We start from the raw sequence: 15,096 nt of genomic DNA, 5'->3' as shown, positions 1-15,096 counted from the left end.
AAACAACCTGTAAGTACAAGAAGGAGGATTGATTCTATAGATTATAATTATAATACAATAAGCTATTTTGCAATAACATGAGGATTATAAAACATTTTTCTTTTTTGTTGTTGTTTTTTATTACACTTTAAGGTCTAGGGTACATGTGCACAACGTGCAAGTTTGTTACTTATGTATACATGTGCCATGTTGGTGTGCTGCACCCATTAACATTTACGTTACGTATATCTCCTAATGCTATCCCTTCCCCCACCCCCTCCCTACAATAGGACCCGGTGTGTGATGCTCCCCTTCCTGTGTCCAAGTGATCTCATTGTTCAGTTCCCACCTATGAGTGAGAACATGCAGTATTTGGTTTTCTGTTCTTGCGATAGTTTGCTGAGAATGATGGTTTCCAGCTGCATCCACGTCCCAACAAAGGACACGAACGCATCTATTTTTATGACTGCATAGTATTCCATGGTGTATATGTGCCACATATTCTTAATCCAGTCTGTCACTGATGGACATTTGGGTTGATTCCAAGTCTTTGTTATTGTGAATAGTGCCGCAATAAACATATGTGTACATGTGTCTTTATAGCAGCATGATTTATAATCCTTTGGGCATATCCCCAGTAATGGGATGGCTGGGTCAAATGGTATTTCTAGTTCTAGATCCTTGAGGAATCGCCACACTGTTTTCCACAATGGTTGAACTAGTTTATGGTCCCACCAACAGTGTAAAAGTGTTCCTATTTCTCCACATCCTCTCCAGCACCTGTTGTTTCCTGATTTTTTAATGATTGCCATTCTAACAGGTGTGAGATGGTATCTCATTGTGGTTTTGATTTGCATTTTTCTGATGGCAAGTGATGATGAGCATTTTTTCATGTGTCTATTGGCTGTATAAATGTCTTCTTTTGAGAAGAGTCTGTTCATATCCTTTGCCCACTTTTTGATGGGGTTGTTTGTTTTTTTCTTGTAAATTTGTTTGAGTTCTTTATAGGTTCTGAGTATTAGCCCTTTGTCAGATGAGTAGATTGCAAAAATTTTCTCCCATTCTGTAGGTTGTCTGTTCACTCTGATAGTAGTTTCTTTTGCAGTGCAGAAGCTCTTTAGTTCAATTAGATCCCATTTGTCAATTTTGGTTTTTGTTGCTGTTGCTTTTGGTGTTTTAGACATGAAGTGTTTGCCCATGCCTATATCCTGAATGGTATTACTTAGGTTTTCTTCTAGGGTTTTTATGGTTTTAAGTCTAACATTTAAGGCTCTAATCCATCTTGAATTAATTTTCATATAAGGAGTAAGGAAAGGATCCAGTTTCAGCTTTCTACTTATGGCTAGCCAATTTTCCCAGCACCATTTATTAAATAGGGAATCCTTTCCCCATTTCTTGTTTTTGTCAGGTTTGTCAAAGATCAGATGGCTGTAGATGTGTGGTATTATTTCTGAGGGCTCTGTTCTGTTCCATTGGTCTATATCTCTGTTTTGGTACCAGTACCATGCTGTTTTGGTTACTGTAGCCTTGTAGTATAGTTTGAAGTCAGGTAGCGTGATGCCTCCAGCTTTGTTCTTTTGGCTTAGGATTGTCTTGGCAATGCGGGGTCTTTATTGGTTCCATATGAACTTTAAAGCAGTTAACATATTTTTCTTCTTAGAGAAAGGTCTTACTCTGTTGCCTAGGATGGAGTGCAGTGGCATGATCATAGCCCACTACAACCTCCAACTCTTGGGTTCAAGCAATCCTTCAGCCACAGCTTTCCAAATAGCTGAGACCAGAGGTGTATGCCATCACAGCCAGGTTTTTAAATTTTTTTGTAGAGATAGGATATCACTATGTTGCCCAGGCTGGTTTCAAATGCCTGGCCTCAAAACATCCTCCTGCCTCGGCCTCCCAAAGTGCTGGGATTACAGGTGTGAACCACTGCACCTGGCCTATAAAACACTTTGATGACAGTAAATATATATGAATAAATATCTGGCCACAAATTTTGTATAAAACAACAGTGTGTTCTGAGCTCCACGAAAAACATAATTGCAATCTTATGATGCATTCAGAGGGACAGCATACTCAGAACAAAGAAAGCAGTTTTACTATCTTGTGCGCTGGTTAGCACACTCCTTATTTCTGGACACAACACTCTAGTAGAGAGACTAAGAAACTAAAGTTCTTTCTCATGAGAGTCAGAGTCCAACAGGATGGGAAAGAATAACAAAAGCTTACAGGAAATATGGCAGGGTCCATTTCAACTATTTGGAGGACTGGTATGTGGAAGAAGGAAGAGTTGTGTGCAGCACCAAAAGAGGGCATTCTGAATGGTTTCAGATGAGTAGAGCCAGCAGAGGCAAGACTGGGGCAGGGGAAAGGGAAGGTGTATACAGAAATGGAGTACAAACATGATTCATGGTGTGAGTAAGCACCCCACCAGAATGGGCATCCCAGCCTGGACACTTCCTTTACTTAGCATAATATTGGCCAAAACTACATGCTAACTAATGTTAGTGGTTATCACAGAGGAATTCACTGGCTATGAGAAGAGGAGAAGACAGAGAGAAGATGAAGAGATAGGGGAAGAGAAAAGAGAAAGAAGAGGGAGGGAAAGGATCTTGTGTGCCGAGCTAAGGAGTTTGCATTTTACCCTTACTGCAGGGCTGCCTCTCTTCCTACTATATGTGAGAATGTATCCCTAGCACAGCATCCCTCCCACCTTCATTCTCACAACACAACTCCCTGGCATTTCTAAGCTGTTGGTAAAAGAAAAGTAATAATCAGTGATAATTGCATCTTTCCTGCAATTATTAAAATTATCTGATTCTCATGGAAATGATAGTTCTAGTTGTAAAATAGATGGAGGAGAGGAGAGAGAAAGAAGTTCAAGCGCTAAGAGATGAAAATAGGCCATGAGAAGACACTGCCTTTCTGGAAGGTGAGTCTGGCAGTTAAGTGAAGGATGAAATCCAGAAAAGCCTCCTGAAATGAAGGAAAACCAGGGTGGAGTCCAAGGAACATGTTGAAGGCCCAAGCAAGGTGTTGGCTACAGGAATGGAGAAAAGGAGATGGGTGGGAAGGATATTTAGAAGACGTAATTTATAGTATTTGATGAGTGACTTGATAAACTAACAGGATGGAGGAGTCTAAGCTGACTCAAGATATCTGGCTTGGGCAACTAAGTGGTGATATCTATTACAAGGAAACCCAGGAGAATGCACAGGTTTGAAAGGAAGAGGAAGGGGAGGGGAGAGTTAAGTTCCTTTCGGCTGGAGCTCAGCTGAAAGCATTACAGAAAAAAAAAAAAATCAATATAAGGAAGGGTTTTCAAGAAACGAAAGTGTTCAAACGATAGAATGAGTTGCAGTGGGAAAATAACCCTCTGCTTATCCCTATGGGTAAAGAGGAATCTGGTGACTTTCTGTGATCATTCCCACTCCAAAGCAGCTGTCTCCCAGGACAAGGGCAAAGATGCTTTCTCCACACAAAACTGGCCTGTTCAGAACTCACTGTCCATCCGAAATTTGTAGAGACTTGTTCTAGCCATTGCCTTAGGGCAGGTGAAATCTGAGAAGGAAGCAGAAGAGGAATTACCCAAAGGTGCAGGAACAGAGGCCTTCATCTGTGGCTGGATATAGAACAGTCTCATGAGCTTTTTTTGCAGTGAGTACACCAAAGTCTATGTTCTAGTTATCTGGTTTTATGACTACACATACAACGTTCTCCATGGATGGTTTCTAAATTTATGCTTGTTCCTCAGTGAACTTCTTTTGGGAAATTTCAACCCACCTCCCATGAACTAAGTCATAATCATATAGAATCATGGCCACTTCTTGATGTCTGACTCCAAAATCTAAGCTCTTAACCTCTAGGCTGGGTCCTCCATAGGTTTTAGAATGACTGAATAAATGAATGAAGGAATTAAGGAGCTCATAGAGAAGATTAGGTAGTATTACCTACATTTAGGAGAAATTAAGTAATTTCTGTGTGTGAAACAGCCTACACCTCTGCTACCCTATACCATGCCTTAGTGTGAATTAGGAAAGGCACACTCTTTGGGTGATTGCAGCCCTGTAAGCAGAAGGTTCAGCAAATGGAGTGTCCACTGGAAGTCAGGCCACACTTGCCATCTTGGCCAAGTGCCTTTGTACAGGGCACAGCCTGTATACAGCATTTAAGTTTTAAAAACAGAATTTTGTCTCACACCCTCTGACTTTATATACTTTTCTCTTCCACTAGGGATCATGCTGCTTTTACAGGAAAGCACACGACTCCATCTCCCACCAAATAACAGCAAAAATATTAGCAGTTTATCCAAGGTATTTGTGAAAGCAAAGTAGTAATCACATCTCCATGCTGTTACTATTTTGGAAATAATCAGTTATGAGATGAGCTATGGTATAAATTTATGAATAATTTAAATAGCAAAGATGATGATTGAGAAGGAAGTCAAAAGACTAACAGATGAAAATGTGAGATGTTGAAGTCACAAAAATGTTAGAAAATAGAGACGCCATGGATAGAAAGAGACAGCAGTGCTTAACACCTGTATACTTTGAGTGCCACACTTTGTGCTTAACACCTGTCTACTTTGAGTGCCACACTTTGATTATCCTAATACCTTGTTATAGAAATGCTATATCCATTCATTCATTCACCCTTTCCCTTATTTGTCAGGTGTCTATTGATCACATGATATGCTTCAGGCACAGTGATCAACTTTAGGTATACATTGCCCAATAATAGTACATGGTCCCCGTCTTTAAAAAACTCACAAACCACTAAAAAAAGGGGTGAATACAAAGATTCATTATAGTATAAAAGTACAGTAGAGTATGGTACAGTGTACTGTAGTATAGTATAGTATAGTACAGTACAGTATAGCACAGTATACTGTAGTACAGTACAATGTAGGATAGGATAGGATAGGATAGGATAGGATAGGATAGGATAGGATAGGATAGGATAGGATAGGATAGGATAGGATAAATTTGAAAAGTTCTAGGAACAAAGTGTCCTGTGAACCCAGGAGCAATCGTGAATCATTTTCCTGAGTGATTGGGGGAAGCAATGTTTAATCTGGGCCTTGAAGAGTGAGAGGAGCTTTTAGAGAAAACGAAGGAGGTAGCCAAGACCAAGAGAGCAGTAAGTGTAAAGCCTCAGAACTACAGAAAGCCGTGGAATGTATACTGAATGGGGAGGCTCCAGTAGAGAAGATGATGCATGAAGGGTATAGAGAAGGTGAGTCTAGGGAGGCAGGTTGGAGCCAGACGCAAAGTGTTTTACATGACTCAAACCTATGGTGGGGACATGCCATTACCATCTCCCAAGCAGATACATACTGATTTTAGCATCATCCACAATCTGGCATCACTCCTTTCTTGGGAGGACTTTAAGAAAACAAACTGGGCCGGGCGCGGTGGCTCAAGCCTGTAATCCCAGCACTTTGGGAGGCCGAGACGGGCGGATCACGAGGTCAGGAGATCGAGACCATCCTGGTTTAACACGGTGAAACCCCGTCTCTACTAAAAAAATACAAAAAACTAGCCGGGCGAGGTGGCGGGCGCCTGTAGTCCCAGCTACTCGGGAGGCTGAGGCAGGAGAATGGCGTGAACCCGGGAGGCGGAGCTTGCAGTGAGCTGAGATCCGGCCACTGCACTCCAGCCTGGGTGACAGAGCGAGACTCCGTCTCAAAAAAAAAAAAAAAAGAAAAGAAAACAAACTGTATGTGTTAAGGCTGGAATGGACCTTTAGGGCTTTAAGGCTTTAGAATTGCATAACCCCAAATTCCAATCCTGGCTCTGCTACTGAGTGTGGCATTTGGGGCAAGATACGTCTCCCCTCTGAAACTTAGTGTCTTGATCTGTACAATGAAAGTGATAGAACCTCACAGAAACAAAATGGTGCCTATGAGTTGGGCCGTAGAATACCTTGTACACAGGACACACTTCATAAACACTGACACTACCCCTTCTCCTCTTAATTTTATCCCCTCTCCTTCTTTCAGCTGGAACACATTTGGCCCAAGAATGTTGGTAACAGGACTTGCATTATTGCAGACTTTTCATGAAGGGAATTTCACAACTTAGTATCTAGATTCTGTTTGAAAATTCTTTCAAATCGAATAGTCTAAGGCTACCTAAACTCCTTTGTTGTACTGCCCCACTGATGCAGGAGAGTTCCACAGAGCAGGCCAGTATCTATTATTCTGAAAATCTCTGCGGCGTTCCCGTATGTTTTGTCACAGTTTGTCCCATATGGTTTGTCCCCTACAAACCTTTGAAGAAACAATGAACCCAGAAGAATATTATTGTCAGCACACTGTTCCAGGACTCTAGATAGCTGCTCAGAGTACAATGAAATTGCGATAGATGACATTCTACACTTTGATCTTGATCCATCAGGATGTCTTCCATTCTAACCTGCTCTGAAACAATAAGCAGCACTTCATTTTTCAGTATGGGTCACAGTGAGATATTTTAATCACCCTCTTAATCACTGAATCACTCTTCCTGGTTAGGGAACCTAAGCTTTCGTATCATAAATGTGAAAAATTTAAACCCCTTTGAAATTATTTAGTCCAGCATTTCCCAAGGCACTCAGGAGGAGTGTACAGGAGCAAAACGGACACTGGTGGCATTATCTGTACAAAAGAAGCAATGGAACCTCACTGCCTGGACTGATTCTAACAGATAAAAGCCCATTTCACATCATTGCATCTGGAGACCCATAGGTGAAATAAGTCTAAAGAGTTGATATTGTATCCTTCTAATTAACCTTGTTAATTATAAAAATAACTTCTTACTTCCATAAGTAATTATAGTACAGCATTATTATAATACTACAATAATAAGTAGGCTCCTATGTAATTCTTGGATATATCTAAAGTTGATTTAGTATTTGAAAATGTAGCACTCATTATATTCTCTAATATAATTCAAAGCTCACTCCACATTAGGCATTGAGGTAAAGGGAGGAAACCTCTGAATATTGAAGAGAAGGTAGGTAGTGGGTTCTTATCAGTGGAGGTATACACATAAGAAATATATCTGATGTGTATTTAACACACAGTAAATGCCATTGGCATTATTATTAATTTACTTAATCCTCATAATAACTTTATGAATTGGCCGGCTATTATTATCGCCCCTATTTAGGGAAGAGAATATAGAAGCATCACAGGCAATTCAAGAGACTTGCCTACAATTACTTAACTAGTAAGTAGCAATGCCAGAATTTGCATGTAGGAAAGCTGGCTCCAGGGTCCACTTTCGTAATCAGTATAATGCAACACCACCACTGCAGAGTAATTTGTATGGCTTCATGTATACAATTTACAACTTTGGTTATATTTCTTCATTTTTAATTGCTGCCATCTCCAAACCATAATAGCAACAAGTCTAGCATCTCCCTCTTGGAAAATCTTTCTTCTTTCCGAAAACAATTTAAATCCCTGGAAGAGAAGACTCTCTTTCTTCCAAACATAAGTAGGATATAGGCATCATCACTGCTTCTCATAGCCATATGGAATTGCTACTTAACATGCACCTGAGATAGAAAAATATAGTTTGTCACTTCTATTCTGCTTCTGGCTGTCACCGAGTCTCTGCACAGGCCAACACAGCATCTTTTTAATAGAGAGTGAGGAGACTCCTTCAGTGACAAGCTTAGCCAAAGATGTACTATTTTAGACTACCCAGGGCTCTAGGGCTACGTTCTTATAATCTCTCATGCCTTTGCCTTAAGCCATCATCAACTGTAACCTGTCCTTCTCTAGAATTAACTAATTCAAGGGGCCTTATTCCCCTGGGCTTTGGCCAAGAACCCAGAGAGAGCCCTCAATGGAAGATATAATTTGCATAGCCAATCTTAGTTGCTGCACTGTCTCAGATTGTATGAGCAAATTTCACATTTACACTGATGCTGGACTTTTGTAAAGATTTATCCCAACCCATAAACTCCATTATTTCTTCTGGTGATAAATAAAATCATGATCTCATTAATGCTCCAGGATCCCCTGACTGTGTGGGTCATACCTAGAGAAGCAGTACACATAGTAGGTGGGTCTCCAGCAGGAAGCTTTCGCAGAGGTGGTTTTCAGGGATAATTTTGATCAATCAACTTGAAACATCAACTTGGAGTTACAAGCAAATCCTCTGCAATGAGATCTGTGCTGATTCCCAGATTGAGCACAGGACAAGATAAGTAAAGGAACTAATCTGTGGATAAGCATGTCTCTTCGAAGCCTCTAACAGGTATCTCTGATTTACAGGATGTCTTCAGGGCCATGCATCCAGAGCCTGACATTGTGCAGTTGTACCTGAAGCCACTGCTCATTGGAGAACTTGCCCCAGGAGAGCATAGCCAGGAAAGACACAAAAATGTGAGTGAGATGTCAGGATCCAGGGGTGTAGAAGGATGGAGACAAGGCATATTTTAAAGCCAGTTAACAGTTTTCTGTGAAGCCTGGGACCACAGTAGAGTCAATGGGTGGAGTCCACGTATTTCCAAACAATGCCTTTTTCTTTAGATCATCAGAACTCTTAAACCTTTGTGAAGCAAAAGAAGGAAATTGTTGGCCCTTCATCAAACAATAATTTCATGTCTCTAAGCACCTACTTCATGCCAGGGAACTTATGGATATAATTTCCTTTTCATTGACTGCTTGTAATTATGCTTTATGTCTATGTCTATGTTCCCAGCCCAACTAAGTTGCATGAGAGCTGAAACTATGTCCACTTTTCTTATCCCTGTGTCCTGAAGACCTCCTTTCACAGGATCAACATGTAGTAGAAACTCCAAAAACAGCTACTGATTGAAAGATGTCGCTGTATCCTAACCACAGCCTTTGTAAATTTGGGGAGATTATCATTCAGGGAAAATAAATAACTTTCTAAAAGTCTGACAGCTGGTGTATCAAAGAGCTGAGACTCCAAATCACTTCTCTCTGGCTCCAGTCCCTTAGGTATTCCCAAGGATAAATGCCATTCTTCCTTTAATATTTTGACTACACGAATACTGTCTTCTAAAGGACAGAGTCTCCATAGGACTAAAAACTCATTGGGATGGTTTTACATAACGCTGAGAGGAATTTTACTTAATATTGATTAATTTCATTTTTTGAAATTTATTTTTTGTAATAGCTTACATTTGCCTGACTCTTAAGCCCTTTGAAATAATTTGTACAATGTGTGGATCCATAAACCACTGTGAAGCAGCGGGAGCAAGGATTTTTTCCCTCTTTGAAAAATGAAGAAACAGACTCACAAAGGGAGCAGGACTAATCTGAGGACACAGAACTGGTTACGGGCAAATCTGAGACTAATACTTAAGCTCACTCTTTAGGCCCATGTTCATCCCACAGCACAGCTCTGTTCTGAAGAGTGGGTTGGTAGGATGGACAGCCTGCACTCACGCCCCAACCCTGCCATTCTCAAATTGTGTGAGTCTAGGCAAGTTCCCAAACCTCTTTTGGCTCAGTTTCTCCCCCTATAAGATACCAAAAACAATGGCACCAACCTTATGAGAGTTATTGGGAAAACAATTGAAAGAATTAAAGTCATCATTGAAAGTGCTTAGAAGAGCGCCTGGAACACAGTAAATGCTCAGTAAATTTTACTTATTATCATAATCATGAACTGATGATGGTACTAGTAATTTTAAAACTTTCAGATATGTCCCCATCATTTGGGTCAGGTAGCTCTAGGTTAAAAATTGAAGGTGATGCAAATCTTTATTGTTTTTCCTAAATTTTTTCTGTTAAGAAAAATAAAATCCCACTAAGGACTGAGACCTATCAGATAATCATTATCTAAAAGAGTGTTGGTCTCCAGAGATAAAGGTCTACCATAAGTTTTCTTTAATACATTTGTGGGGATATTTGAGTTGCTGTATATAGAAAATTAGTATTTGAGCATAAAATTCGGTGTCAGGTGTAGGTTTAAGTTCACCACCTGTCACTGACTTGTGATAACTTCAAGTCAGTCACTCTTCTGGGTTTTACAGATCTCCCTCAACTCTGCAATAAATGTTTTGCAAAAGATGACCAGGCTGGAGGCACCCTAGAGATAACAAGTTAATATTAATTATTAAAATAATCTGTGGCCACAAGAATTGTAAGATCGATGGGGCTCGGGAGATGAGCCTGTCCAGAACTTTTGCCAGGCAATGGGTCCTTTAAAAGTTGTGTCTGTGAATTTTGAAACTTTTGGCTTCTAGAATTCTTTTCATAGCTCTTTCTATTTTGTTTCTAACGTTTCTCCTTTCTTACATCTGTACAACCCTGTTACCTTTCTCATAACCTGGTCACTTTCCCAGCTGTCCTAGTTTCGAGTCCATGATAGTCAATAAGCCAAGAGATATTTCTTTCCAACCTTGTGTGCCTCCCAATATGTTGTGCAAGTTTGTAAACCAATGGTGATGTTGTGCATGCACACTCACACATGCACATACACACAGGGCCCTTAAACGAGGCCTCTCCAACTGAGTACACACACACTAATAAGCCCTGCCTTGTTTTGGGGGATCCACTAAGCAGCTCTCAGAAAATTCATCCTGAGAGCTAATCTAAGTGAACTACATTGTTCTACGATCTCCATCTTCCATGAAATAACCCTTTCTACACATTAAGCAACTGATGGCCTGGAAAGTACTTTCTAAACTATACCAGTAACTACGGTAACACAGATCCATATAGATGACCAAGTTCCCCCAAACAGAACCAGAGCTCACTCAACACCTGAAATAATCCTGATGGTTTAAAAGGCGACTGTTAGGCGTACGTATCTCTTTACCGCACTCTCCTCTCCTTCCCCCTCCCCTGAAAAAATCTAATTTTGAATTCCATAACAGGTTTAGGACAGTTTACAAGTCATTATTCATCTTTCACTTCTGCAGAAAACAACAAAAATTTTTCATAAATTTTTTTGAAGGTTTTATTTGCTGGTTCATTGTTTTGGGGTTTTAATTCTGGACAATTAAATGTATTAATAAAATTCTATTAATAAAAGAGATGTATACAAAATTAATAAAATAAATTATTAATTATGTTCATCTGTATTCCCTTTCCCCTGAAGGAGCTAATTTACTCTTTAAATATTTGTTTCATAGTCACAGTTGGTGAAAGATTTCCAAGAATTGCGGAGGATCATAGAGTCTATGAACATGTTCCACGCCAACCTGGGGTTCTTCTTTCTTCACTTTGCCCAGATCTTAATGTTGGAAATGCTGGCGTGGCTAATACTGTATCATTTTGGCAGTGGCTGGCCTGTTACTATATTCATTTCCTTTCTTCTCACAATTTCTCAGGTAAGCAGGTATACTAAGCCCAGGCAGCGTCGTCATAAAAAGACTCAGAATTTCTTCTCTCTTTAGATTGGTGCCAGCTGCTGCCTGACACTTCTTGGCAAGGTACTCATCAATGTCAGGCACTTACCAGCAAGTGACCAAGCTTCACTGGGCTTTGGGTCTCTCCTCTCTAAAGTGAGGATAATAATGAATGTGGAATTATTCTAAGAAGGACTGATCAGGCAAATGTGTAAAATATAAAGCACAGTGTCTGGCCTATGGTAAATGTTTAATTAATGACAATTGCTGCTTTTTGCCCTGTTTTATCCCCACCAACTCAGTGATTTAAGTTCTGTCCTTTGCCATGCAACACACATATTTATCTTTCATTCTTTAACCAATCAACATTTATCAATGCATCAGACCACGAATTCTTCAAGGGCAGAGGTTATATCCTATAGAGAATAAGAACGTGTGAGTTCCTTCATAAATGACAAATAGCAACTGACACTTAGCAGGGCATTTGATAAATCTTTGTTGAATAAAGTATGAATCTCTGAACATAGCCTTCTATGAGCATGATACCATGTTGTCAATACAAAGGAAAAGTCAACATGCTCCCTGCTCCTGAGAGAACTCATCTAGTGGAGGAAATAGTCCTTCACAAACAGCTAAACACACTGCCTGGCACAATTCAATGTTATTAATCCCAAGGAAAGGAACAAGCATGTACTGTTGGAGCAGAAAAGAGCATCATTTAATTCTCATTAGAATCATTGGAAAGGGTTTTGTAGAGAATTAACTGCAATGTGTTTCCAGGTTCCAGAATTCTGGATGTTAATTCTTTTTCTTAAATCATCTTGTTTTATTTCTTGAAAAGTGACTTTTGGAAACAAGAAAGGAAACAAATATTTGTTTAGTGCATAGCATAAGCTGGACACTTTACATATACGTAAGTAGTACAACAACCCCGTGAGTCAGGTATTAGTGGCCCCTTTTATCAGATGAAGAACTGAAGGTGAGAGCTACCGAGTAACTTGCCCAGAGTCGTGAAGCTCGTTAATGGTGAAGAACAGTTTAGAATTCAAATCTGTCTGACACCAAAGACCATGGTCTTTGCACTCCATCCTGGAAACCTTTGAAAGTGACAAGGAGAGCATAGCAGGCTGAGACAACAAAGGCATAAAAGTTGGAAAGATCAGGCAGGATATGTATGGGAGATAGAAACTAATTTTGGCTGGAGGTCAAACAAGACCACCCACTGTTCTCAAATAAGGTTGTGAATCTAATATGGGACTCATTGATTGATTTCTTGTTAGGGTCCCAATTTCTGTAACAGTAACTTCATCTCTCCTAGGCCCAGAGCTCATTTTTGCAGCATGACGTGGGGCACCTTTCCATATTTAAGAAGTCCAAGTGGAATCACGTGATGCATAAATTTGTGATGTGCCATCTCAAGGTATGGGACATCAGGGAGCATGAGGGGGATTCCTGAACATGAGTCCCTAAGGAGTAGTTCCCATGTTTGTGCATGGATATCAGTAAAAAATGTTTGTGATACCCCACAAATAAATGTAAGTGTACTGACAAGGTAGATAATATATACTCATATATAATACAACATCATAAAATATGTGTTGAAATGAGAATTTTAAATTTTTTGTGAGGATTCATTTAGTTCTATTTAAGAAACTCTTATATTTTGTATTGCCCTGGTAGACTCTTTGGCTGAATCCCTGGCATCCCCCTGCCCTAAGGAATCACCTCATAGAAGAAAGTGTGTGCCTCGAAAAATGACGATGTGCATTGTGGAATCATAAGTGGAAATATTCTTAGAAGGGATTTGAAGGTTTATTGTTGGGAAGCTAGGGGAGACCAGCAAGCCTGATTAGTCCTAGGGGTGGGGGCAAGGAGGGGGCAGCTATGAAGAAATAAAGGAAAAGATGCAAAACAGATACTAGTGAACAGAAAGACTAGTCAGGAAAAGTTCAAGAGTGGAGGATTGCAAAATCCAGACTGCTGGAAAAAGCAGGTAGTGATATGACAGCTGGTCTTATCCCCGCTTACTTGGGCTCCAGGAAGCAGGTACACTGTCCTATGCACCACTGCAATGCAGCACCTAGGAAAGTGCCTGGCGCATGGAGCGCCTCAATAAGCATTTGTTGAATGAAGGAATGAAAAAAAGAAAGAAAGAATGAGTGAGTGAATGAATGAATGAATGAATGAACCAGTTAACAGTGCAGGACTTCCAAGCATGGCTTCCAGCCCTGGCTCTGACTGTACTCATTGTGTGATCTTTAGTAAATCACATTCTATCTCTGGCCCTCAGTGTTCCCATCAGTAGTACTAGGAGTTAAACTAGATCTCTGCTTTTCTAGAACTTTCTAGATTTTGGTGACTATGTACTCTGGCCTAGAAGGGAAGCAAATGCCTCTGAGCCTTCCACTAAACCAAATCCTTGTGTTCAAACCAGAACCCCTTAGGAAAAACCCACAGGCACTAACTCAGAGCCTATTAGTTCTTCCCTAACACAGTGATTTTATACATATATCTCATTCTGGTTATCTGCTTCCCCAGCCCATAGTGGCTTGGAAGTAGCCAACTAATGAAAGAGTGAAGACAATGCTGGAGTCAGGCCCACAGAGAGGAGTGAGCAGTAACTACTCACAGCAAATGATAAGGAAACACAGATGGGGACTCACATTGTGTGAGCCTGACAAGTGCCGGGTTCAGAACTAGTCCCGTTAGGCTATTTTCTCAAGTAATTCTAATGACGTGAGGACATAGTACTCCTAGTTTTCAGTTGAAATTCATGTTCAGAGGGGTTAAGTATTTAAGCCAATGGCCATAAACTGGTCACTGGAGAATTCATCGCACAGCACTAAATATTGCAGGCACTGGAGCAGAGCTGCTCAATGCTGGCTATCATTTGGAGCCACCTCAAGAACTTATTTTTTAAAGCCCTGATGCCTAAGCACCATCTCTAGATATTCTAAATTCATCTCCGGTAGAGTCTACACATCAGTGTTTTTTGAAAGTTCCCCAGGTGATTCGAACCTGCAAAAACGAACCCGCCTTCTGTGGGAATTCATGCACTCATGAGCTGGGTCACTTTGAACAAATTACTTAATGATTTTGAACCTCAGTTTCTTCAGCTGAAAAATGAGGATAGATGATGGCTTCAACCTGATTAGGATGTTGTTAGGATTATACTCAATGCTCATGTGGCATGCTCAACCAAGTGTCTGGCATACAGGAAATGCTTAATAATGGTTAGTTGTTACTAACCTAGGAACAGTCTTTCTATAATCAAAATGAAGACTCAGCATCAATAAGAAAAATGTTTAATCATTGAAGTATTAAGAAGATGGAGATAAATCACATCATCACTGAGTTGCAAGGTACCTGGAATCACCTACTTTTACCTACCCTCTCTCCCACTGATCAGTTTGAGCCTTAAGTCAATCGGATAACACAGAGTTGGATTTTGAGACGTGTCCCCCAAAATAGAATGAATAATAGGTTGTTATTTCATATGACAGGTCACATTTGACCAGAAAATTCCTAGGGGCATTCTATTCCACCCTCTCTTCACCATCGTAAGATAGATGAGGCTGTTTCTGAATTCACTCAGAGATACTTACCACAGAATAAAAGCAGAGGCGGTTTCTTACGCTATTGTGAGTTTCAGGTAATAGGCCAGCCCATTTTTCCTCCTCTGTTCTGAGGAGTCAGAGGAAAGGTAAGACTCATCTGCCCTGGAGGTAGCTGGCAGTGGATTCAGTGCCAGTATGTGAAATATTTCAGATCAGCCCCACCCACGCTGGCACTTTAAAAAAT

General features: G+C 40.3%; 2 protein-coding genes across 2 annotated transcripts in view; one reads left to right on the top strand and one right to left on the bottom strand.

Annotated features, from left to right (window-relative positions):
• Positions 1-15,096, bottom strand: part of OR5AP2 (olfactory receptor family 5 subfamily AP member 2) — a 244,724-nt gene that overhangs the window by 121,379 nt on the left and 108,249 nt on the right. The gene's annotated exons all lie outside the window — the stretch shown is intronic.
• FADS2B (fatty acid desaturase 2B) overlaps positions 1-15,096 on the top strand; it is a 38,944-nt gene that overhangs the window by 3,979 nt on the left and 19,869 nt on the right. Inside the window, exons 2-4 of the mRNA XM_015114172.3 lie at positions 8,243-8,353; positions 11,080-11,277; positions 12,614-12,715. Coding sequence (XP_014969658.3) covers positions 8,243-8,353; positions 11,080-11,277; positions 12,614-12,715 — 411 coding nt within the window. The remainder of the gene's footprint in view (positions 1-8,242; positions 8,354-11,079; positions 11,278-12,613; positions 12,716-15,096) is intronic.

Source organism: Macaca mulatta, chromosome 14 (assembly GCF_049350105.2).
Source record: "Macaca mulatta isolate MMU2019108-1 chromosome 14, T2T-MMU8v2.0, whole genome shotgun sequence".
Classification (NCBI taxonomy): Eukaryota; Metazoa; Chordata; class Mammalia; order Primates; family Cercopithecidae; genus Macaca; species Macaca mulatta.
Note: the sequence above shows the minus strand (reverse complement) of the source record. Positions and strands in the feature narration are given on the sequence as shown.